This window comes from Girardinichthys multiradiatus, chromosome 23, assembly GCF_021462225.1.
Source record: "Girardinichthys multiradiatus isolate DD_20200921_A chromosome 23, DD_fGirMul_XY1, whole genome shotgun sequence".
NCBI classification, from domain to species: Eukaryota; Metazoa; Chordata; class Actinopteri; order Cyprinodontiformes; family Goodeidae; genus Girardinichthys; species Girardinichthys multiradiatus.
The window spans coordinates 1,542,602-1,569,107 of NC_061815.1; the positions used below are offsets into that span (position 1 = coordinate 1,542,602).

Genomic DNA, 26,506 nt, shown 5'->3' on the forward strand with positions numbered 1-26,506 from the left:
GCGGGGAGGCGGGGGGAGGCGCGATGCGGAGGAAAAAGCAAATAGTTGAGTGAACACCATCAGTACAGAGTAACGAAGACTGCAGAGAGGCAGCAAGGCTTTAGCAACATAGACTGAGAAAATGTAGCGGGACTATTTTTTCTGACTGGACTATTGATGGAAAAAGAGCGCACTCCGTGGATTACAGGCTGAGGATCCACTCCGCTTCACTAGAGCGTCAGGACGTATATGACAAGCAGACAATGGAGCTCCGAAATAACTGAGCTTTTAACTAACCTCAAAACGTCTGCAAAAGCCAAAATGTCTATTTTTTAAAAGGGACTGGATTATTCGGACGCCTTCCATATTTTTGGACTTTTACGCACTGAGGGTTTCACCACCCTGCTGAAATGGCCGGAGAATGTTGAGATTGTATCAATCATTAGAGGACAGTGAGATTAATGCTTTTTACACATGTATTTATTTCTTTTTTACCCAAGTGCACTTGTTTTCCCCGCCATGATTGTGCTTTTGGTCGCTTTGTGTTTTACGGATGGAGCGCTCTCTCAGATCCGCTATTCTGTCCCGGAGGAGGCAGAGCATGGCACGCTGGTGGGGAACATCGCCGAAGACCTGGGGCTGGACCTTACCAAATTGGCCTCCCGGCGCTTCCAGCTAGTGCCTAGCTCGCGAACGCCATACCTGGAAGTGAACCTTGAAAACGGCGTCCTGTTCGTTAACGAGAAAATCGATCGGGAGCAAATCTGCAAACAGAGTGCCAGCTGCCAGCTCAACATGGAGGTGTTCTTGGAGAACCCACTGGAGCTGTTCAGGGTCGAGATCGAAGTGGTGGACATTAACGACAATCCACCAAGCTTCCCGGAGACAGATCTTACGGTGGAGATCTCAGAGAGCGCAACTCCAGGCACCCGATTTCCTTTGGAGAGTGCATTCGACCCGGACGTGGGCTCTAACGCGTTGCGCACATATGATATCACAACCAACAACTACTTTTACCTGGATGTGCAGACTCAAACGGATGGAAATAAGTTTGCAGAACTTGTTCTGGAGAAGCCACTGGACAGGGAGCAGCAGGCAGAGCACAGGTACGTTCTCACTGCGGTAGACGGCGGCCAGCCTCCTCGGACTGGCACCGCGCTGCTGGTGGTCAAAGTGTTGGACTCTAACGATAACGTGCCCGTGTTCGAGCAGCCCGTCTACACGGTTAGTCTCTCAGAGAACGCACCGGTGGGTACTCTGATCATCCAGCTGAACGCCACCGACCTAGATGAGGGACTGAACGGGGAAATAGTTTACTCCTTCAGCAACCACATTTCCAGCCATGTAAAGGAGCTGTTCAGCATAGATCCACGCACCGGGCGCATCGAAGTCCGCGGGGAGGTGGATTTCGAGGAGAGCAGTCTCTATCAGATCTTTATCCAAGCCAAGGATCTGGGGCCAAACGCCGTGCCTGCGCACTGCAAAGTGCTGGTCAAAGTGGCCGACATGAACGACAACGCACCGGAAATTACCTTCAGCACCGTCACGGAGTCGGTGAGCGAAAAAGCCACTCCCGGTACAGTCATAGCCTTGTTAAGTTTGACGGACCGGGACGCAGAGGAGAACGGACAGATCCATGTGGAAATCCTCGGTGATGTGCCGTTTAAATTAAAGTCCTCTTTCAGGAATTACTTCACCATAGTGACCGACGGGTTCCTAAACCGGGAGCTGGCGGACTCCTACTCCGTGACTGTGGTGGCGAGGGATAAGGGAACCCCTTCTCTCGCCTCCAGTAAGTCCATCCGCGTCCAGGTATCAGATGAGAACGACAATGTGCCCACTTTCACGCAATCCGTTTATGATGTATATGTGACAGAAAATAATGTGCCAGGATCGTACATCCACGCTGTGATGGCCCTGGACCCTGACATAGGGCAGAACGCTCTAATCAGTTACTCCATATTAGAGTGTGACATTCAGGACATGTCAGTTAAAACCTATGTGTCTATCAACGAGGAGACAGGATATCTTTATGCACTCAGGTCTTTTGATTATGAGCAGCTGAAAGATTTCACCTTTCTGGTCAGGGCCAAGGACTCAGGTGCCCCTGAGCTTTCCTCTAATGCAACTGTTAAAGTCATTATTGTTGATCAGAACGACAATGCACCCTTAGTGCTGGCTCCTCTTGGAAAAAATGGATCTGCCAGGGAGCCCCTTCCCCGCTCGGCTGAGCCAGGCTATCTGGTGACCCGTGTTGTAGCCATGGATGCGGATGATGGTGAGAATGCCCGCTTGTCGTACAGCATTCAAAGAGGAAACGAAAACGGGATGTTTAGACTGGACTGGAGGACTGGTGAGCTCAGGACAGCAAGGCGGATGTCAGCTAAGCGAGACCCCCACCAGCAGTATGACCTGGTGATTGAGGTGAGAGACCATGGCCAGCCTCCATTGTCCTCCAGTGCCAGCGTACTGGTGATGGTGGTAGACAGCATGGCTGAAGGGCGGGGTGTGGGAGACAAAGTGGGTACCAGCAAGACCAAAGATGGTGCCTTGGACCTCACCCTCATCCTCATCATTGCTCTTGGTTCTGTCTCCTTCATCTTCCTCCTTGTCATGATTGTGCTGGCTGTGCGCTGCCAGAAGGACAAAAAGCTCAACATTTATACCTGCCTAACTAGTGACTGCTGTCTGGGATGCAGCTCCTGCTGCTCACGGCAGGGCCGATCTCGCAAGAAAAAGCTCAGCAAGGCGGATATTATGCTAGTGCAAAGCAATATTAATGTCAGCGGGTCCGGAACGGCTCAAGTCCCTGTGGAGGAGTCTGGGAGCTTCGGCTCTCACCACCAAAACCAGAACTATTGCTACCAGGTATGTCTGACTCCAGAGTCTGCCAAAACTGACCTCATGTTCCTAAAGCCGTGTAGTCCATCTAGGAGCACAGACACCGATCACAACCCGTGTGGTGCCATAGTGTCAGGGTACACAGACCAGCAGCCTGACATCATATCAAATGGCAGCATTTTATCAAATGAGGTAAGAGTCCCTCTCATACCTATAGATGAATATCCCCTTCCATTAAGAGAGCATCAGCATGAAAACCTGTTTCAGAAACAGGAAATTTTCTGATGTGATCCTTTATGCTAAATATAAATCATTTCTTATACTGAAACCATTTCCATAAATTCAGCGGCTCACTAGATTTACAGATTGTTAATAATGAGCTGTATACATTCTAGGATTTTGACAGATTTCAGAAAGTTATTAGGGCAAGAAAAAAAAAGACTGTTTGGTGACATGTTGTCTGTTGCAGGAAAGGTCTGCCCTGAACAAGCAATGAATGCATGTCTGTGTTTTACTCCACATCTTTAAAACGATGGTGTCAGTGCATGAGGGCATAATACATAAATACAGCTCTGCAAAAAAACTAAGAGACCCCTGTAAACTGCCCCTGTAATCAGCATCTCTGCATGTCTGAACCCAATAACGTGAAAGACTGGTGGAGAGCTTTAAAGCTGTGCCTGAAAATCAGGCTTTTTCCACCAAACAGTGTTATATGACCCCTTCCCAAGTTAAAACATCAGTGTTGAATGACATAAAAAGGAATTTAAATGTGTTTTATTTGTCTTATTTGAGGTCTAAAAATGTTATTATAACTTTATCCTTTGTGCAAAAAATGCTTTAAATGTTTATTTGTAGTCTGGGAGAAATGTTTTAAGTGGTTTACAGAATAAACAATGTGAACACTGACCTATACAAAATAAAATCAGGACAACTAAATAATTTTGCTCCGAGGTATATTGGCTCAGAGGCTGCTGGTAAGTGTGGGACAGCAGTGCTAGTGTGTGTGTGTGTGTGTGTGACCTCCTCCTGATGCAGTGTAGCATTTGCATTATGCTTATAGGTCAGAATGTTGTTGAGTGGCAGCAGAGGCCGTGGGAGACAAAAGTCTGAAGTCCACACTGGACGCACACGCCACATCACATGTGACTGAGATTTGTAAGAAAGAATTGCTAGTTTTACTGCCCTTATCAACGTAACACAGTGTGTGTTGTATTGTTTCTGACCCTATGATGGCTGCAATTTTCTTTAACCACATGTAATGTGGAGCTACATGTAATGTTGGAGCAACAGACTGAATGCCCCACCTCCTTCTTGTTTCAGACCAAACACCAGCGAACTGAACTCAGCTACCTGGTGGAGAGGCCGAGGCGTGTCAACAGGTAAATACAGAAGGGCTTCATGCTGCAGCCTGGTGCTGCTCAGGCGTTTTTCCACATACATTTCATCCACTAAATACCTTATTATTGTTTATATAAGACCTTACCAAAAAGGTCAGTTTGTGGGCTTTGATTTGATGTCCTCTGTTTTAGTTCAGCCTTCCAGGAAGCAGATCTAGTCAGCTCTAAAGACAGTGGCCACGGAGACAGTGAGCAGGGAGACAGTGACCATGATGCCACAAATCGAGGCCATTCCTCTGGTAAGTTTGGTGTGTCTTACTTCTTTTTCCTCAGTGAGGTTATTTAAATGTTTTTGTACTGGAAGTAAAAGAGCAAATGAGTAGCTCTCAGGTTTGAGTAAGATTGGAATAAGGTTTGCTGATTTGCATGTGGTTGTTGTGCAGTGTGGCTCCAGAAGCAGATTGCTGCCTGCCCCTCCAGTCCTGATACAAGGTGGAGTGAGGCTGGTCAAATTAAAGATTTATTCTATTTACAGCTGCACTTATGTAAGAGTAAATAGCATCTGATGTGTTTCACTGTATCTGCCAGTCAATGTTTAGGAATCTAGTTAGGCCCATTTTTTCCTTAAGTCTTTTAAAAAGGTTACCGAGAAGAGATTGTCTTTGTAAATAATACATGGTTTTTGTCACATAAGGATTTAATGTGAGTGGGCACAAGGCAGCCTGATGCTGCTGTTTGTAAATATATGGTAGTGTTAATGAGGATCTTACTCCCAGTAAGCGCGCTGAGTTAGTCTTGCGACCACTTGACAAGATGTGAAGGGCTTTTTAATGAGGCTGCACTTAACACCAAAGAACTGGGAAGCGCACCAAGTAGGTTGTGCTTGTGGTGAACAAAACAGGCAATTCAGTTGTTCATTAGATGAATCGATGAATTCCTTCTTGCTGTTACTGTCCGTCAATACTCCTTTGCTACACTCTTCCTTGACTGTCCATGCCTGTCTGTTTGGTTTTTTAAAATCTTCTTTTCTAAAGGAACCTATCAGAGCTCATATATTAAGGGCCCACTGAGTTACATTTGTCAGTGTTAAGTGTTCATTGAGGTTGGAGCCTCTGTGGCAGGAATGCCAGCATTAGGCCTCAGCAAATAGAGGTATACCGAGCTGGGCTATTTCCTCAAATAAGATCTGACTTCATTTGGGTGTGGTCAACAAAGAAACATAGGGAACACGCAGGAAGTCAGCAGAAAGGAAAGAATTAGTACAGTCAGACAGAAAATTAGCTAATTGGTTTAATGTTAGGCCATTTTTAGGCACTTGTTGCTTTTCACTGTCACCTCAAGAAAAAATATTTCTGCAAAATAAATTATTGAATGCAATCTGTTGGGCTCCCTTTGATAGTTTTTTAGCGATGGTCATAATAAAGTGAATTTGACTGCATTGTATTGTAACTAGAATTAAATTGGAATATATACACAACTGAAAAAAACATGTAATTATAAGATTGGATTAATTAAATACTTCTGGATTTGAATGGATGCGTTTGTCTTGTAAACTGATTTGAAAGTCACAGTATTTGCAAATTGATTCTATAAAATTAAACTGAACTGAATAAAATGGGTTTTTGTGTAAGTGTTAAACATATCCTTGTTGTCCATCATATGGTATGTTAACCTTCTTATTAATCACTTTATGATATCAGGTGTATGGATTCATTTAGTTTTTTACTGACTAAATAATAAATGGAATCATTCTTGAGTAATGAAATCCAACCATTAGCAAAACTCTTGTTTGATTTGTCTGAAGAGAGCATTGGGCTGTTTACCTTTATGAACATTTCATTTCTTCTGCAGTCTAGGTCACACCGTGTTTTTCTTTTGTTGATGCTGGTGCATTTTGTCCTCTGCCTGCGCATTTCATGCTGTTAATAAATTTCACTGGAAGACTTTGTTTTAAAGATTAAAATCATCGTATCAATGAGCCAATATTGTACAGCTTGTGCTAGTTTTGACTGTAAAGACTGGATATAGTTACAAGTTGGCCAACTGATATTAAATCATATGAACGATAAAAATCCTAAAGAAATCACAATAATCTTCTTTTGACCATATAGGTTTTTTTTTTTCTGTTCTAGACATCCCACATAAATTAACCGTGCTTCGATGAACTCCCATGTGGAGATGCATTTATCAGGCTTTTCTGGAATAAATAGACCAACTTCCTGTTTTTTTGGCATCTGACCAAGTGATGCCTATTCTGATTTATTTTATTCTTTATTTTAATGACTTTAGCACATAAAAGAAAAAAAACCAACAACATGCTACTTGTTAGATGTGGTAGTTTTAAATCCAAACACCTATTCCAATTTTCTCATCAAAGCAGATGTCCTTTATCTGATTTTTACTCAGCACCAAAAAACATGATGTTACTTAATGTTTATTAGATGGAAAATGGTAGGAGTTTAATGCATTTAATGATTAGGAAGAAAACAACAGGTCTTAGTTTTTGATCGGCTGATCATCACCTGAGCTGATGAAGGGGGATCAGAAGTCAATAATTAGCGCAGCTATACTTTAATGTGCATTTTCAGAGATATTAGTTTAATCAAAAAATATGGCAGTAACATTAAAATGTTTAAATAAACATACATTTAATTCTACCCAAACAATTTCTATTTCACTTTTAACTAAATGAAGGCTCAGAGTTTCCTAAATCACTAAATTAGATATGTGATCTGCTGTCGTAGTTTGGGGTTGTATTGGACCAAAACGCAGACAAACACTGGGCAGCAGCATGATGAGACAAAGGTTCTTCTTTTAATGAAAAACAGTTCCAAAAACCTACACAAGTTGTCAACAAGGAAATGCAGAGAATCAGCAGAGAAAACAGCAAGGTAGTTCACGGGAGAAACCACCAAATAACAATGAGAATCAGTGAGCTTTTAAAAGGGAAGTGCAATGTGGAACCAATGAGAAAGAGAGGCAAGTAATCAGATGAATGCTGAACAGGTGTAAGGACAAGCTGCAGGGAACTGAGGGGAAATGAATCTGAGAAGACTAATTAACAGGGAAACCAAATCTAGATAACAAAACTCAGGAAACAGATCTGAGGAAACTATAACAAGATAAGATATAGGAATCTGGAAAGTAAGAACTAACAAAGGTAACCTGAGGACATGAAGGAAACCCTAACTGAAAAGGTAAAACAAACACCAACACTAAGTGAGAGACTGCAACTAATAACCAGACAGAAAGGAAATCAACATGAGAGACTGAACAAAAGAAAACTATACTAACAAAACTAAGAAGCACAGACCGGCTGGGAATATATAAACTGACCTATGAACACAAGAATCTATGAAGAATTAGCTAAGAAAAGTAAAATAACAAAAAACTCAAAATTGTAGATCATGACATCTGCAAGGTCTGCTGCAGCATCTATTAAATAATGCTTATAAAAATGTGAAATCATTTACATACATCTGCAGCAAGAATAAAAGCTAGTGAAATTCTAAATAAAAATACAAAATATTAATTAAATTAACTGCTTATGGCCTGAATTTAGTTATATTAACTGAACACATTATTTGAGTCTTTGTTATCAAACAAATTCCAAATTAACCAGAGATTGTTTATTTGAATATAGCACATACAATACATTTACATTCTGGTATTTTTTCAATTCAGTTCAATTAAATTTATTCATATAGTGCTGATTACCAACATGTTGTCTCAAGGCACTTTACAAAGTTAACTCAGTCAAATCAGACAGATTTCAAGGCAAGTATATTCATTCCAATTGATCCTAGTTATGAAACAAGGCAGTCAAATTCAGTTTATTATGCAAATGAGCTAAATTAGAAATAACCTGTTATAATTCAGACCACTGAATTGTGTTAAAGTACTTTCATTCCTCGGTGTGTGTAGAATATTTATCACCAGGCATTAGTGGTATACAGACACCACCTTGGTCTTTTTGTGGCTTGAGTTGAATTCATGATTGTTTTCTAAAAGGAATTAATGCATTTAATTACAAGTCATTTAGTCGCTTTTCTTCAGAGTTTTTAATGATTAAAGTCAGACTAATTTCAGCTCCTTTCTATATAAATGCATTTTAATTACAGAATTCATCTACTATTGGTCCACCTGTATTTTTGACAATTTGCTGTTTTTTAAGCTTGAGGTCAGAGTTGAGTCCATTCATCATTTTCAGCACAAAGAGAATTTCTGGGTGAATTTAAATTCCAGTATCTAAAAATGGCAGCTCATTTGATGCTTTTGCCACCACAAAATTTCCCCCAGGAACCTTTTTCCCACCCTGTTGCATGTTTTAAAGAACATTTTATTAATACAGCCAGTGTCACATATATGGAGTAGATTGGGTTGAGGTGCTTATTCACTTTTCAATTCCTCCTCTATCCCCACTCTGCCTCTTTCTCTCCTTGCTGCCATGATGAATTTCTCCTTAGACCTGTGCTTCACATTATCACTGTGGTAACAGCTCACTGATCAGTAATTTATTTTACAGGCCTCTGCATACCAATTACCAAATGAAGGTTATTATCAGAACTTTGTGTTTGCCCTGTGCAAGTGCTGTGCAGAATGCCAAGTTGACTGGTGTCAGAGTTTTTCCCCTCACTCTTTCTCTCTCTCCCCTCATCGGAGCTGGCATTTGTGCAAACCAATCTTTATGTAACATTTTTCTTTGCTCTTTTGTTTGTTTTGTTTTGATTTTTTCTTTTACTCAACCCTTGTCCTGGTTGCCCTCCCCAAACTAAAACAACATATTATCTGCCATGGATGAGGCTGTGTTAAAAGGTGATGTGGTGGTGTATTTATGGAATGTTGGTTAATATTTAATAGGAAACCCTCTCGTTAGGAGACAGGGAACTCTTCCAAGCCGTTAGTGACAGCAAGCCTACTTAATCCACTTTGGAACAAAGCAAATTCCCCCTTTGCTGACTCCTACACACACACACACACACACACACACACACACACACACACACACACACACACATTGTTTACTAAGATGATAGCAGTCTTACAGTCTTAGACTAATCACAGTCTGCATTCAGAGGGATTAGCAGCAGATAGCCCTAGCTGGACAGTTCAGATTTTAGCCCTTAGACACACATACACAACAAGAGGCTTTAGGTTTAAAAAAAAACATACATTGGCTGAATCATATCCCTGCAGCCCCCAAAAAACCGTATGGGGCAAAGAAAACATAATTGAGTTTGAATCTTACATTTGGCCTAAATAGCTGCACTGTACTGTAATGTTTCTGCCAACTGTGTTCTTCTTTGCTTCCTGACAAAAGATAATTTTTCATAAAGAATTCAGCAACTAAAAAGCATCACATATAATTTCTTCACATGAAAAAGTAATATCAAACAGGTTCCCAGTTCTACCTATAGCCAGCTTTTCACACAGCACAAAAGGCTTGGTGAATGGGTGAGAATGAAGGCCCAATGCCCCGACAGCCTGGTAATCCAACACGGCTTGGTTTGTGGTTGAATTTAAAGGCCTGGTTGAGGAGAGGGAGGTTTTTCTCCAATAAAGCCTGCAGCTCACACACTAACATCAGCTGACCCGAGGATAAAATGTGTGAGGAAATAGTCGAGTTCTGCTGGGTATAAACGTATCTCACCAGCAAAACCCAGATAATACCAGAAGTAATGGTGTTGTAACTTGTGACCTGCAGTGATGTCCATGTTCATATCTGCCTGACTATGTTTCTTAACAGTCCAGTCTTGATCAGGATTACATTTTAGGTTTTTTGGAGCTACTTCAAACGAGCTGGAATCATATTTTATTATTATTATTATTTTTTTATTGTATTTCTTTTATTTTTACTGTGTCTTGTCCGGCAGAGTAGCACTCAGAATTATTGTCTAAGTGCCAAGAAAAAGCCCAACAGATTTACTTTCACAAGTGGAGCATTACAGCTAACGCTTTAAAGCTCTGCTTAATATTCATAAAAAGAAACTTTATTAGAAACTGCTTTGGGATTACTTCAATTGTTACGGACACGGAGACAGAAATGAAAATGAAAAAAAAAGCACGAAAGGAGAATAGAATGGAGGAAAGAAAGAAGGATGAAGAGAATACAAGATAACACCCTGCTTGCTTCTACACCTCCAGAAATGTACATATTTACCAGCTTTTTTACCAAAAAGTGCACGGTACTTATGAATGCAAGATGTATTTAGTGGTAAACGTGGCTCAATATAGAACATTTGTGTATCTGTTAACAGCTGTGGGTGTGAGTGTGAATACACTTGTGTATACAAGGTTTCTCCATAAAAATATGCAATAGTGAGTGTGAGGATCCACAGACCCGCACCCCTGGACCCAGGACAGACATCTAAAGGCCCCCCAGAGCACAGGAACCCCAGGAGAGCCACCGCTGGGACTACCGTAATCCCCCCCCCCCCCAGAGAGGAGCAGGGGAGAATCCCAGGGGAACCACCCAGCAGCTACAGTGCAGAATCCCTAGGGAGCTGCAGCGATGAGCCCACAGGCCCCGCCAGCAGCCTTCTACGTCTGAGCAGATCCAGCCATGGACCCAGAGACCCAAGACCCCAGGACATATCACTCCCCAAGCAGATGCCTGACCGAGCCCAGGGGTCCAGGCCCTGGCAAGCAGCCACCGGGAGTGAGCCAGCACACACCACAGGTCCCAGCCCCGGATAACAAGAACCACAAGTACACTGGCGGGTAGAGACAGCAACCACTGGCAGGTATTGTGGCGGGGAGGGAATAGTCCCCACATTTGATGGGGGGCCTAAACTGATCCAGGAGAGGGAGCAGCCATAGACCCAACCTGACACAAAAAACAGGCACACACAATCACAATCACACATTCCCACCATAATGCGTACACATAAAAACACTCACCCAACGTAGAGACAAACAACAATGGACGCTGTACACTCACTTACACTCCCCATACATACTCTATACTCCCAGATGCCGATACCCCATAGGGACAACCAGCCCCCGGACCCAGGAGGTGGTCCCCTTCCCTCTGGGGGTGGAGACAGGCAGACGGCCCCAGCACCTGAACCTGAGCAACCCTGACCTGGACCCCTGCCCTGACCCCAGTCCCCAACCACCCCCGTCTTCATCCGGGGAGGGGGCCAAAAGAGGGGTCTGCACGGTCCAAACAAGCCAGCTAACCAGAGCTGCCACAGAATAAAATAGTCCCAACCCCCAATGAATTCTGATCCCAACCCCATGAGACTCCACCCCCAATGAACCCTGACATGAATCTCCCCACTGGGCCACTCCCAACTAGGACACATATATTGAACACATGCCCCCCCCCCGACCCTACACCAAGGCAGGACAAACTCACCCAGCAAGACAGCGGCAAGCACTCAGGCCTGGCGTCCCCCACCACCAACCACACAGACACACCACATGACTGCCACTGCGACGACATCCCAGGTAGAAACATTATCCAGCTCACCACTACAATCGCCGCTTAGCCGATCCAGATGCCAGTGACCCTACATCCAAGAAGAGGACACAACCCCCTCACCCACACGCTGTAGTCCACCCTCTAGCCCGCCACCCTGATCACCCCCCCAGATACAACAGCCAGCAGAGCAGTACACCGCCAAGTCCGGCCAACCATTCGGCCACCGTTAGCAGCCCCAGCCCATCAGTCCATGAGAGAGAAACATGCACCAGCCGGGTAACCGCGCCAGGCAGGCCAACCGCTCCAGGCAAAGCACATCCCACCAGCTGCAGCAGAGCCAACAGAGCACCCAGTCCCCAATGCCTGGCACCAGACCGCAGCCACAACCAGGCAAGCGGAGCAACAAAACATGTCCCAAACCAACACCGACCCAAAATGGCAGGCCAACCCAAATGCATGCTCCAAAGACAAACGTACCGAGACCGACTGGACCAGCCAGGCAGTCAAGCAGACCCCGCAATGCACCACCCCACCCAAGGGAAAGACAGCAGCCTAACAAGCTGAAGGGCGGGAAAGAAAGGCCACAGCATGCACAGCAGAGAGGCCGCACTCTCTGCTGCCCACAGAACCAAAACCAAAACCAATCAAGAAGCCAAGACCAGTCCACCCGAGATCAACCCTGGCCAGCCCGCCGGCCCAAATCATGCAGACCCCTACGACCCCCCTCCCCCAGACAGAATCAGGAACTGGAATCTAGACAAGGAACCAGAGTCCGAATCGGAACCACCCAGGTCCAAACGATGCCCATCCCCACCCTAGGCCAACCACCCACCTCCATCCCGGTAGAAAACCTACACCCACCCCAACATTTGAACAACTCCTAGAACACATAAGACATTAGACACCCAGGTTGACTCCGCCCCACCCCCTCCCACAGATCCTCTGCCCCGCCAGCAGTGCACTCCTTGAAGGAGAGAGCACCTGCAATGAGATGGTACCTACCCGCCAGTTTAGGAGGCCCTTACGCCCACCGATGCACCGAAGGCCCCCGGGCCGGTGCCAGGTGCCAGAGCATGGGCCGGCCCAAAACCCCGGTGACATGCCCGCCTGGACCCAAGCCCCCCGGCCCCGCCAGGACCCCAGCCCAAGGGCAACACGCCCCAGAGCCCCCAAGCCCATCCCAGATCTGCTGAGGAGCAGCCCGGCCACCAGGCCAGTAACCTATGTCCACCGGCACAGGCTCTCCAAAAGCATCGCATGCAGCCACCAGATGCCGCCTCCAAGAGCCACCAAAGCCCCAACCCAGTTGGCGCCACAGCCCCCGGCGCCAGAGACCCCAGCCCAGGGACACCCCAAATTCCCCAAACCCAGACCCCCCCCCCCCCCCCCCCCCCCCCCACAGGACAAAGCCAAAGGTGCCTCACCCCCACTAGGTGATGGAGCCGATTAAAGGAGCCCAGAGAGATTGATCTGATGTGGAGGCAGAGGCTGTCTCAAGACTTATATAATACAACAGAAGGTTTCTGTACTGGTTAATATTAAGACGGTTTTTATTTTTCCAATTCATGAGGATAGTTTCCTTAGCAATACATAAGGCAGTGAAAATCATGTGAGCTGCATTTGTCTCTATGGTGACATCATCTAAGTTGCCCAACAAGCAAACTGAGGGGGAAGATGAAATATTACATCTCACACACTCTGATAAGTCTTCACATATCAGGCGCCAGAACCTCTGAACAGGTGTACATAACCATAGTGGGTGGATGTAATTGTCAGGTACATTGCAAAACCCATCCTGAACATCCGTTGACCTGTATAGTATACTCTATGAAGGATTTAATATTGTATTAATTGTAAATTGGTGTTATTAGTCATTTTAAAAGTTCTGGAACATATCCGAGACCAAAATGTATGGTCAAAGTTAACTGATAAGTCCACCTCCCATTTGATAATAGGAAGGGAAATTGATTAATCTATTTTAGACAGTGTCCTGTGTATCTTAGACATTAATTTGGGGGAGGTTGAGTGCTAGGAACTCTAGTACACTTGATGGCATTTGTAACCCAACGTTTTTAAGCCTAAATTTATTTTTTATTATAGATTTAATTTGTTGATATTCTAAAAACGTATTCTTGTCCATCCCATATTGTATAATTAATCTTTTACAAGCACGACCTCCTCTAGGCAAATCAGATCACAATCTTGGTTTTCTCTGCTCGAAATATAAGCCCCTTGTTCAGAGACCTGTAATAAAGAGGACTGTGAGAAAATGGTCACAGGAAGCTGAAGAAGCTCTGCAAGGTTGCTTTGAGGCTACATTCTGGGACGCACGGTGCCAGCCACATGGAGAGGACATCAATGCCATGACTGAGTGTGTAACCGACTATATAAACTTCTGTGTGGATAACATCATCCCCACCAGAACCGTGAGATGCTTCCCCAATAACAAATCTTGGATCACCAGTGACCTGAAGGACCTGCTCAACAAGAAAAAAAGAGCCTTCAGAGAGGGAGACAGATAATTATTGAGGATTATACAGAAGCAACTTAAAGTCAAGATAAGAGACAGCAAGGAGGTGTACAAGAAGAAGCTGGAGAGCAAGCTCCAGCAAAACAATATCAGAGATGTGTGGACAGGGATGAAGAAGATCACAAGCTTCAAGCAGAAAGAAGATCAGACCGATGGAGGTCTGGACACAGTCAATGAACTGAACACATTCTTCAATAGGTTCAGTTCAGAAACCAGCTTCGCATCCTCCTCTCCTGCTCACAGCCAAACAGACATTCCATCTTCCTTTGACCCACAGGACCCACAGCTGTCCAGTAACACCTCACATTTTTTATCTTCCACCTCAGCCCTAGACCCTTCTGCTTCTACATATTTGCCTTCAACCATATCAGAAGATGCTGATGCTTCCTTTGCTTCCCCCTTCCACCTGTGTGTCTCAAGAAGTCAGGTGAAGAGACAACTGGAGAGACTGAATAGGAATAAGGCTGCAGGTCTAGATCATGTCAGCCCTAGAGTCCTGAAGGCCTGTGCAGAACAGCTCTGTGGGATTCTGCAGCACCTCTTCAACCTTAGCCTGGCCCAGAAGAAGGTTCCGGTGTTGTGGAAGACCTCCTGTCTTGTTCCGGTACCAAAGAAAACTCACCCATCAGTCCTCAATGACTATAGACCTGTTGCCCCAACATCTCACATCATGAAGGTCCTTGAGAGACTCCTGTTGGCCCACCTGAGTAAGCAAACAATAAACTATCAGGACCCCCTTCAGTTTGCTTATCGCTGTGGAGTTGGAGTTGAAGATGCCATCATACACCTGCTTCAACAAACCCACTGTCATCTGGACAAAGCCAGCAGCACTGTGAGGATCATGTTCTTTGATTTCTCCAGTGCATTTAATACAATCCAACCTGATTTGCTTTGACAGAAACTCCAGAAGACTCAGGTGGAGGCCTCAACAATCTCCTGGATCAAAGACTACCTGACAAACAGACCACAGTTTGTGAGACTGAAGGGTTGTGAGTCTAACCAGGTAGTCAGCAGCACAGGAGCACCACAGGGGACTGTACTCTCACCATTCCTTTTCACTCTGTACACCTCAGACTTCCAGTACAAGACAGACTCCTGTCATCTGCAGAAATACTCGGATGATTCTGCAGTCGTGGGGTGGATCAGAGATGGACAAGAAGATGAGTACAGGAAGGTGGTGGACCGCTTTGTGGCATGGTGTGGAAACAATCATCTCATTTTGAACGTAACTAAAACAAAGGAGATGATTGTAGATTTTAAGAGAAACAGGAATAAGTCAAAAACTATTTCTATCATGGGAGAAGAAGTGGAGGTGGTGGAGGAGTATAAATACCTCGGTGTTTACCTGGACAACAGACTAGAGTGGAGATGCAACTGTGAAGCCTTCTACAAGAAGGGACAGAGCAGACTGTACTTCTTGAGGAAGCTTAGGTCCTTTGGTGTGTGCAGCAAGATGCTGCATATCTTCTATAAGTCTGTTGTGGAAAGTGTGATCTCTTCTACCATCATCTGCTGGGGAAGCAGCATCAGAGCCAGGGACTTAAAAAAACTCAACAAGCTGATAAAAAAGGCTGGCTCTGTTCTGGGGACTCCTCTGGAACCTCTGGAGATCATTGTGGAAAGAAGGATTCTTCATAAAATGAAGAACATTATGGAGAACCCTGAGCATCCTCTTCATGAGACTGTCCTACAACAACAGAGTGTCTTCAGTCAGAGGCTTATTCAGATCTGCTGTAAGACGGAGCGCTACAGGAGATCCTTCCTGCCCACAGCCATCAGCATCTACAACGGCTCTTTGAGGAAACCTTCATAATATGAGCTACAACAACATTTAATTTCCCTTTGGGATTAATAAAGTATTTTTGAATTGAATTGAATTGATTTTAAATGGGATGAACTGAATTCCTTCAAATATATGTTCCAGGTATTCAATCCCTTTACTCCTCCAATCTGGAAAGTTTATCATATTATTTTTTTGGAGGATATCAGGGTTGTTCCAGATGGGTGTACGTCTGCATGGGATTAGTGAAGACCCTGTCATTTTTAGATATTCCCACCATGCTGTCAGAGAGGTGCTGATATTGAGGCTTTTAAAGCATACATGTCATTTACATTTGAGCAAACAAATGGTAGATCTGAAATCTTAATGGCTTTGTGCTTTGATTTAATATTTACAAAATTAAAATAGTTTTTAAAGGTAAATTATTTTTCTTTATTTCTGTTTATCTGCTGTGCTGGACTAAATAGATGCTCTTTATTTAGCTTTAACTTCTGTTAATTAAGCATCAAAACGCTGTGTTGGTTAGTCCAATAGAAATGTCTAAAAACACTAAAATAAATGAACACAAATAGCATTGAGACCGATATCATATGTGGGATATTTTAGCAAAATCAGTAGTTGCACTTCTGCACAGTACTTTATTGTGCATTTCTTTCTGTTTCTAAATATTAGCTGAGTTTTTTTTCTAATCATTGTATGGAAGATTGGATCTTAACATTGCTCAGATAGAATCCCCTGGCAGAAAGAATCAAGCACTGACACATTAAGTAAAATAAATTATCGGTGTGTTACACATAGTTCTGTATACCTGGGTTTTTCACCTCCTGATCACATCCCAGTCTCATATAACCATTTCGTTCTCTTTTTCTTCGCTCCGATCTGCAGGTGCTGATCTGTTTTCTAACTGCACAGAGGAGTGTAAGGCCCTGGGGCACTCTGATCGCTGCTGGATGCCCAGCTTTGTGCCCTCTGATGGGCGTCAGGGTCTAGACTACCGCAGCAACCTCCACGTGCCCGGCATGGACTCAGTCCCAGATACAGAGGTATTTGAAAGCCAGGAGCAAATTACTTACAGGTCATTCTCCACATTTGGTAAAGAGACTCCTGTCAGTCAGCAACATTTCTTCCATCCCATAAATCACTACCACCTTCTCCAAAACCATCACCTCAGCCCTCACCAAGGCTCACTAAAGTGGGAAGAGTTAAAAGCATTTCTGCCTAGCCCCAGAGCTCCTTATTACGCCGCTTATTTAAGTAAGTATTCTATCTGCTCTGGCCTAAAGAGCTCGGACTTTGATCTGGCAGTCAAAGAAACTGAGTTTTCAGCTGATGGCTTAAAATTCGTTTCAGATCTGACCCATGTTCTCTGAGCCCTCCTGTCAGAGTATTCAACTAGCTCTTTCTTATTTCTCAAGCATCTCCATTATGTCTGACTGTAATGATTTTATCTTCCCTCACTTGCTGTTTCAGTTCATTTCCACACCGCCAATCATTTTCAAAGGATATAAAAAGTCTACAGACTTGTATTAAAATTACCACTTTTTGTGATCGAAAAACAGATCATGATAAATCACTTCCAAACATTTCGGATATCCCTTACAGTTCATCTTAAAAACAAACTAAACTGTCCGAAGGGAAAATTAAAATAAAAATCTGCAACGATCTGGATAAATAAGTGAAGATTTCCTTAAACAAACTGCGTTGAAACACCATTTGATACAGTTTTAGTCTTGGATTTACACCAGCCATCAATTATAAATAATCTTGTACAGGATCAATCATGTTCAGCTGTTGTGGTAGGACTTTCCTTACGTTTGATTATTTCCATCTTTTAGCTGAAGACTTAGTTTGCTGGGAAGTTAAGCATCGCAATCTTATTGTACAAAGGTGTCCCTAGAATTGCTTACAGTTAAGCCCATAAATATTCATACCCCTGGCAGATGTAGAGTCTCAAGTCTTTTTCATTCAACCAAAAAGTTTATTTCTGGTAGGAAATGAGGTAAGCATATCCCAAAATTAGAAACAAGAAAATTAATGAACGATATCATTTTTGAAAATAACAATTTATGTTTTTCATTCACATTTTAAAAAATGGCATGTCAAAAATTATTTATACTCTTCTTAATAATTTGTGGAAAAATCTTGAAAAACTGGTATAAAAGCTATCAAATCCTGCTTCTAATTTCTGAGCAGCTTGTTTCTACTTGTTTCCGACATGTTTCCACTGGTATTTTGCTTCCCTTGTTCTGGTCTGATAAATCCAAACTTGAACCTCTTCAAAAGGTAAATCTGGCACAAAAACCACACAGTGTTCTCAAATGTTATGTTCTCAAAACCCAAAATCTTTATGTGAAGATGAATATTGGTTTTATTTTTCAGCATCTCAATGAGCTGACGCAAACATTTGAATACACAGAAGAATAAATCCTTGAGAGACAAATAAAATACTAAATCAGATTATGTTCCGAACTAAATTTGACAGACAAAATGTGGAATCACTTAAAGTGGGCTATAGAGATGTCCTCACAACTTACATGTTTTACAAGGCAGTGTTGTCACTTGTTGCAAAGACAAGTTGAAGGATACTGAGAAACTCCTACTTAAGAAGACTAAATGCTGAAATTAAATCAAAATGTGTTCTAACAAAGCAGTTTAAGGGTGTGCATACTTATGCATCTGGGTTGTTTATTTTGTCTTTATTTTTTTATGTGTCCCTTTCACAGATATGTTTACTTTTCAGTGGGATTTTAAAGATGAATATGTTAAAGGTGAAAATGATATATCAAAATGTATGTCCAGAAAGCTTGGGATTCTGGAAGGGTTTCCAGACATTTTAAATCCACAGCATGTAGTCTCAGTGCTGCTGCCTGTAGGCCTCTTCATAATGTATACAACATAAGCATGCTTGATACTGGTGAGGATATCAGCAATTAAGAAGCTATGTATGATTGTGAAAAATTGCTTCTGTAATTTAAAAGACATATAATTTCAAGAAAATATCAGTTTTTAATCAGGGAAGAAAAAGCAGCAGGGAGTGAGCTTAACATTTTATTCAGTGGATGTAATTCCATTGGAGCTGAAAAAACAATTTTAGATAATTGAGGACAAAATAAAGCAAGGGAGAGAGAGGCTAGAAAATTAGCTTGTCTAAACTCAATTCAAAGGCCACAAAGAGATACATCCTCAATCACTGCAATTTGGCGATAATGCTTAATTATAATTTTGTCAAGCAGCGTCTGAAGAGGGCTTCTTCTCTCATCATCCAAACAACTTGATGGAATTATCAGCCAGTCAGAACCCTGCTGCTTCCTGAGCACCATCATCTAAAAGCAAAGCATGCTGCTGGAAACAGCAGGCAAACGTTTCTCTTGCTTTATTTTACTCTTCCATTCTCCCTTTCTGCTGGTTTAAAAACATTGTTAATTAAAAACACTTCTCTTTTTCATGTTTAAGTTTTTATTAAAGCTAAAGGGCTGAACATTTCTTCTGGCTTTTATAACATATTGATTATGAAGCTTATTTAAATCTTTTTTGTGATGTAATTAACAAGCAAGATCAAAATAAAACAACTTTCAACCATTTCTACAGTCTTTGTGGGGTTGATGACTGACATCTTGAGCTTTTTATACAATCTTTATTAAGACAGGAGGAAAACAGTGTTCCTGGTTGTATTGTAACAGCACTAGCCTCACAAATTTTACAGTCATGGTAAAAGAAACTACACCCCATGATTCAGTAGCAGCTAGTATGTTCTTTATGACTTCATCAGTCGTTATATTGCTGGGTGGACTTTTGGTCCACTTTTCTTTTTACAAGTCTATTACAAGTTGAATGACCCAAAATTGGCTAAGCTTTAGCTGCCATACTCCACATATACCTCGGTATTTGGAGAAATTTATCCACCACTGTGATTGGTGAATGGCATGTGGTGTTTGTGCTGCACTTAGTGTTTGCTAACTTTACAAACCTAAGCCATGCTGTCACCTGTCTTTGTAGAAAGAATATACTTTATCCTGACATCCCTCCTAAAAAAATGCCTTTTTGCTTGTCTTGTCATAATCTTAAACACTGAACCTGCTGAGGACTGTATTGGCTGAGGTAGAGCTCCTGGGTGTGTTGCAGTTTCGCTAAGTGTTGCATGCTGTGATTTTGGGGAGAAACCGGGCTTTGTTAACAAGGCTGGTGGCAGATGGGAAAAAACTGTTCTTGTGGCGTGAGTTTTGGTCCGGATGGCCCGCAGCCTCCTGCCAGAGGGGAGAGTTTCAAAGAGTCTGTGACCGGGGTGGGAGGTATCAGCCAGAATCTTCCCTGCCTGCTTCAGGGTCCTGGAGGTGTACAGTTCCTGGAGCGACAGTAGACTGCAGCCAATCACCTTCTCAGCAGACCGAATGACACGCTGCAGCCTGCCCTTATCCTTGGCTGTAGCAACGGCGTACCAGATGGTGATGGAGGAGGTGAGGATGGACTCAATGATGGCTGTGTAGAAGTGCACCATCATAGTCTTTGGCAGGTTGAATTTCTTCAGCTGCCAAAGGAAGAACATCCTCTGCTGGGCTTTCTTGATGAGGGAGCTGATGTTTGGCTCCCACTTGAGATCCTGGGAGATGATGGTTCCCAGGAAACGGAAAGATTCCACAGTGTCAATTGTGGAGTCACAGAGGGTGATGGGGGCAGGTGGGGCTGGGTTCTGCCTGAAGTCCACAACCATCTCCACTGTCTTTAGAGCGTTGAGCTCAAGGTTGTTCTGGCTGCACCAGTCCAACAGATGGTCCACCTCCCATCTGTACGCGGACCCGTCACCATCAGAGATGAGTCCGATCAGAGTGGTGTTGTCCGCAAACTTCAGAAGCTTGACAGACTGGTGACTGGAGGTGCAGCTGTTAGTGTACATGGAGAAGAGGAGAGGAGAGAGAACACAGCCTTGGGGGGAACCGGTGCTGATGGTCAGGGAGTCAGAGACGTGCTTCCCCAGCCTCATGCACTGCTTCCTGTCAGACAGGAAGTCAATGATCCACCTGCAGGTGGAGTCGGACACACCCAGCTGGGAGAGCTTCTCCTGGAGCAGAGCTGGGGTGATGGTGTTGAAGGCGTAGGTTCCTGTGGAGTCCAGTTGCCGGAGGAGGAAGTGAAGGGCTAGGTTGACTGCATCATCTACAGACCTGTTGGCTCTGTAGGCAAACTGCAGGGGGTCCAGGAGGGGGTCAGTGATGTCTTTTAGCACTAGGCGCTCAAAGGACTTCATCACCACAGAGGTCAGGTCGACGGGTCTGAAGTCATTAAGCCCTGTGGTCCTTGGCTTCTTGGGAACAGGGACGATGATGGAGGACTTGAAGCAGGCTGGCACATGACATGTCTCCAGTGAGGTGTTAAAAATGTCTGTGAAGACTGGAGACAGCTGATCAGCGCAGTGCTTCAGGCTGGCTGGTGAGACAGAATCCGGTCCAGCAGCTTTCTGGGGGTTCTGTCTCCTGAAGAGTTTGTTGACGTCCCTCTCCTGGATGGAAAGAGCCGTCCCCGGCGTGGGTAGGGGGCTGGTGGGGGGGAACTTCAGGGTGGGGGTTGGAGGTGCCAAGGCCCATCTTAAGGTTGGGGAGGTGGGGGTGGTGGATTGTGGCTGCAGCTGTTGGGGGGGTGTTGTGGGGGATGGTTGCAGGACTGTCCCTTTGTCTTTCAAAGCGGCAGGTCGTTGGCGAGGCGTCTGTCGTTGATGGAGTGGGGGGCTTTTGGCTTGTCGTTGGTGATCTGTCTGAGCCCTTTCCAGACAGACGCAGAGTCATTGGCTGAAAACTGGTTTTGGAGCTTCTCAGAGTACAGTCGTTCGGCCTCTTTCACTGCCTTGCCAAACTTGTACTTCGTCTCTCTGTATATGTCTTTGTCCCCACTCCTGAAGGCCTCTTCCTTATCCAGTCTTAACCTTCTGAGTTTGGCTGTGAACCAGGGTTTGTCGTTGTTGTAACTCACCCTGGTGCATGATGGTACACAGCTGTCCTCACAGAAGCTGATGTAGGAAGTCACAGCCTCTGTGTACTCGTCCAGATTGTTGGTAGTAGTCCTGAACACATCCCAGTCTGTACAGCCTAAACACGCCTGGAGATTCTCCACAGCCTCACTGCTCCACTTCCTTGTCGTCCTCACAACAGGTTTGCAGAGCTTTAGTTTCTGCCTGTATGCAGGAATCAGGTGGACCATGATGTGGTCGGATTGGCCCAGTGCAGCACGTGGGACGGCATGATAAGCGTCTCTGATGGTGGTGTAACAGTGATCCAGAATGTTGTCCTCTCTGGTCGGACATTTTATAAACTGTCTATTTTTGGGGAGTTCGTGTGTGAGATTACCTTTGTTAAAGTCGCCAACGACGATAACTAAGGAGTCCGGGTTGGTCCGCTCCACACTCAGTATCTGGTCGCCGAGCATGCGCTGTGCGACCTGCACATTAGCTTGCGGCGGGATGTAAACACCGACCAGGATGAACGAAGCGAACTCACGGGGGGAATAGAAAGGCTTACAGCTTATGATGAAGAATTCCAGGTCTGGAGAACTGTGCTGCTGAATCACTGTCACGTCGTTGCACCAACCACTGTTGAGTTAGAAACAGATTCCTCCACCTTTCGCTTTGCCGGAGAGTTCTGTGTCTCTGTCCGCTCTGTAGAGCTGGAATCCTGCCAGCTGCAGCGCAGAGTCTAGTATTAATCCACACAGCCACGTCTCCGTGAAGCACAAAACTGCAGATGAATAAAAGTCCCTGTTTTTCCCCAACAGCAGTTGTTCCTCAATTTTGTTGGGAAGTGAGCGCACGTTAGAGATAAATATTCCAGGTAACGGTGTTCGTAGTCCACGCTGGCGAAGACGTACCAGCTTCCCAGCCCATTTCCTTCTCTTCCGGCCTTTCACCGCGTGAGCAAAGGTGAGCGCACCTTTGACCAGAATGTCCAAAAATTCCAGAGCAGTAGGCAGAAAAGTGGAAAATAACTCCTCTGGTGTAGTAGCCCTGATGTTCATGAGTTCTTCTCTGGTGAGAGAGCTCCGGGTACCATCACAGAAGACCGTTTTAAAGCAAAAAACAAAACATTGTGCACCAACACGCCGACCATCATGTCCACACATGGGAAAATAGTCAGCTTTCTTCAGTGTTTTCCACTTCTGAATAATATTTCTCTCTGACCTACAGACGGCAGATTGAAAATGGCCAAATGACCCTTCACAGATTGATTGGCAGCAACGGTTGTTTTTCTAAGTTGATGTCTTTTCATCCTGACATTAGCACATACCTGTATGCTCCAGAACAGCAAATTGCTAACATTCCTGCTGTTACACAGGTGTCGACACTGATAATGATCAATTGATGTGGTACATTTGAGTAACACTGCCTGGCTGATACTTTCCCTCTTAAGTCCTTTAGAAGCTAGAAGGGTGTACTTAGTTTTTCTATTACATTTCCCTTCTGGCTGTGTTTTAGTTTAAAAATAATGGAAGTGTGGAATCTGTCACTTGTTTTTGAAAGAAGGTGTACTTACTTTTTAACACGACTTTAGATAATAAATGGATTATAGATGCAACACTATTGTTTTGCTAAAGCCTATCCCTGGACACACCTAGGCCCTGTCCCGATACTCGCACTTCCACCAATGTGTCCCTGAATTGCGTGTTCCCTTTGATGGGTACGAGTGCGTAGTGTGTCCCAATTCTCCAGAGTCGTCCTTAGCCCCGCCCCCCTTTGGACCCCACATCTGCCCTTCGGCGAAGCCCACATCTAAGCGGACTTTGCTGAAGTATATTACCCACAATTTACTGCTGCAGATGACGTTTGGAGCACAAACCAATCACAACCGTCAACGTAACCAGCCATCAAATCAGAATAATAACAACTGCGTAAACTTTAGACAGCAAGCTGACAAATATATTTTTTTTACTGGTTTTCCAGGCTCAACATTGTAAGATACCACTGGGTTCACAGTGAGTCTGGACAGTCAGTAGGTAATAACACTGAAGTTACCTTTCAAACAAACACTGGCACAGCGAGAGTCTGGTGTATAAGCATCCTTCGCTTCCTGCACTTTCTTCTCCTCAAAACAATTGCTTGTTGAAGTTTTAAATTGTTTTTTTAGCAGCAAGACTGTGAAAACAGCGCTGGTTCCCGCCCTTTTTGATGTTGCAGTTGCGGTGCAGAGGTGCAAGTCAATGACGTAACGCATACTGTCCCAATTCTCCAATTTTGCACGCTTGTAACCTGCGCACTTCAGCCCCTACATGCACTTGTACAAAGTAAACACTTCATAGAGGGGCATAGGGTGTAGTGGGAATTGGGACAGGGCCCTGGACTGGCAGACAATCCGCCATGCAAGATAAACACTCCAACCCCTCTATGCTACTTCGTGCTAGAGCCTGTGCCTCCATTTTCTCGCATCTGTTAACAAGCTTTATGTTATTGTCATTTCCTTCCACCTCCCTGATGGTAGTCTGCTTTTTTATGATCCCCTTCTGCACTTGTTGCCTGTCGCTGTGGCTAAAATAGTTACCATAGATCTGCTTATTATGTAATTGTAATGTAACTCTCTAAGTAAAAAGGGTCTAGCATCAGTGCCGTTCTCATGGGCACCACCGCTCACTCCTCACTCAAACAGAATCAGCATTGCTCACAGGGTATTGGGTGTAGGGAAGGTTGTGCAGAGTGGGGGCTGGCGGCAGGCAAGAAAGGAACAGTCAGGGAGATAAAAGATTTGGAAGGGGTGGGGTGGGGATGGTGGGCTTATCTAGTGTAGAGGAGGGGATAAAGTGAAGCTATCAAGAGACTGAAACCGTAATTTGTCTGTTTAGGCCTGAGTTTGGAATAAAGTTGGGGTGGGGTGAAGAGAGAAAAATTGGATGGGGTGATGGATCACAGGCAGACGTCAGAGAAGCGACAGCAATAAGTGCTTAGATTCTTCTTTGTTTGGGCTTAGCCTCCTACAACTATTGTTGTCATCCTAAATAAAGCACAATTTTTCAACAGTTCACCCTTCCAATGCTACTATTGTCTACTGCTGCTCTCCCTTATTATCTGTGTTGTTCCACAGCAGTAATGTCAAGGGTGAGACCCTTCCCACTCCTGTTTTGTGTCCGCTAATCCTCTAATTCTGTGAGAATGAGGCAATTTAAATGTTTTTTTCTTTCACCAACACTGTCCCATCATCTCACCACCCTTTACCTACCCCCCCTCAAACACACAGACAAACACACACACACACACACACACACACATACACACTTGAATATTCTTGTCTCACCAGACCTTTTGTTTTTCTGCCTATACAGCGAGGAAGAGGGTTTGCTAGCTCCTTCCGTGTGGACATACCAGAGACTGCGTGACTTTGCACAATCGCTCCATGACTGGGAGATGGCTACAAAAAAAGACTGAACGTATTTTGTCCTCCCTGTACTTATCCTTTGTCATCCAGTGAAAAGGAAGCCTACATTTGCCCACAGCTGCACACAGGATGAGGAACAAGCCTCTAAAGGAATTTAATATTTGTTCTCTTCTGGAGCTACATTTCCCAGGCTTTGGAAGCTTCCAGAATCTTGGTATTTAGTGCCAGTCGGACATAGAGGAGGAGGTGAAATGTGTGCAGGAAAACTAATAAATGTATAGCCTTACTGGGAGAACTTATTTTCTCAGCCGGACTGAGAACCCCCTTCCCAAAAAAAATAAAAATAAAAAACAAAGAAAACATAAAATCAGAGAAGGTGGAGGAGAGGAAAACTGGACTCTGCCATGTCATTCTTCACGCTGTGTGTGCCTGTTTACAGCACTGATATATACATCGATGTGGAACTCCAAACCTGATAAGAACTTTATATAAACAATGTGACAGTTGATGAGAGAAACAGCCCTTTAGGCGTGCTCACACAGTGAAGCACTATGTTGTACAGGAGAATCATTGTGCATTTCAAAATGCAATAACACTGTCAAATTTTTTTATTCTGTTGTGTGGTTAGGTGTCTCTGGTACAATCTACTTTTAACTTGGTAAGAAAAGATGTATGCAAGATATTTAATTCTCTGTCTTATTTTTATTTGACTTCTTTTAGTTTTATTTGATATTTTTGATTTTGATTTTCCTTTGGCTTACACATTTCTGATTCTGAGCCATCATGTACTTTCTATCATGAAGTGTTTATTGTACTCTTTGAAAAACTTTGAAACTTAATATAAAACTCTATATAAATTGATCTATATCTACTTGTTCAGAAGGCGTGTTTATTGTTGCTGGGTTTTCCTTTCCAGATGTCTGTCTCTAGTTTAAGTGTCCATGAAGAAAGCTAGGTTTTTTTCCACTGGACAAATAACACAAACATTTCAGCCTTAGCAGATGGAAAACATTTGTTCTTATTTTATATTTTTTCCACATTTGAATGTTGATAAATATAATTTCTATGAATAAAAGATGTAATAATTTAGACTGAAATTTGTGGTAAATTTGTGTCACAGTAACCAACCCATTGAGGATGAGTTCCTAAACAAATAAAATTATCAGATGCAGAGTGTTGTACACAACAGCGTTGGAATTTAGCACACATATTTGTTTCTCACACCTTACAAACACCAGTAAGCCAATAATAAATGGAAAATAATGAAAA

At 43.8% G+C, this 26,506-nt stretch overlaps 1 protein-coding gene across 3 annotated transcripts; it reads left to right on the forward strand.

Moving 5' to 3' along the window:
• Positions 1-26,506, forward strand: pcdh10b (protocadherin 10b). Of its 3 annotated transcripts, none has more exons than XM_047354349.1 (5): positions 1-3,012; positions 4,141-4,199; positions 4,350-4,456; positions 16,779-16,936; positions 17,009-20,118. In XM_047354349.1, the coding sequence occupies exons 1-5, from the start codon at positions 454-456 to the stop codon at positions 17,261-17,263; spliced, it is 3,138 nt and encodes a 1,045-aa protein (XP_047210305.1). In that variant the 5' UTR covers positions 1-453; the 3' UTR covers positions 17,264-20,118. The 3 variants fall into 3 exon arrangements, with proteins under 3 accessions (XP_047210305.1, XP_047210304.1, XP_047210302.1); XM_047354348.1 differs by lacking the exon at positions 17,009-20,118 and adding an exon at positions 25,185-26,506 and having other exon boundaries at positions 11-2,847; XM_047354346.1 differs by lacking the exon at positions 17,009-20,118 and adding an exon at positions 25,185-26,506 and having other exon boundaries at positions 16-3,012.

Excerpts from the sequence above, each read along its gene's own strand:
- pcdh10b (XM_047354349.1), top strand. The coding sequence starts at position 454 with ATGTATTTATTTCTTTTTTACCCAAGTGCACTTGTTTTCCCCGCCATG. Across the intron at positions 3,013-4,140 it reads GCAGCATTTTATCAAATGAG|ACCAAACACCAGCGAACTGA; the intron begins GTAAGAGTCCCT and ends TTCTTGTTTCAG. Across the intron at positions 4,457-16,778 it reads AAATCGAGGCCATTCCTCTG|GTGCTGATCTGTTTTCTAAC; the intron begins GTAAGTTTGGTG and ends TCCGATCTGCAG.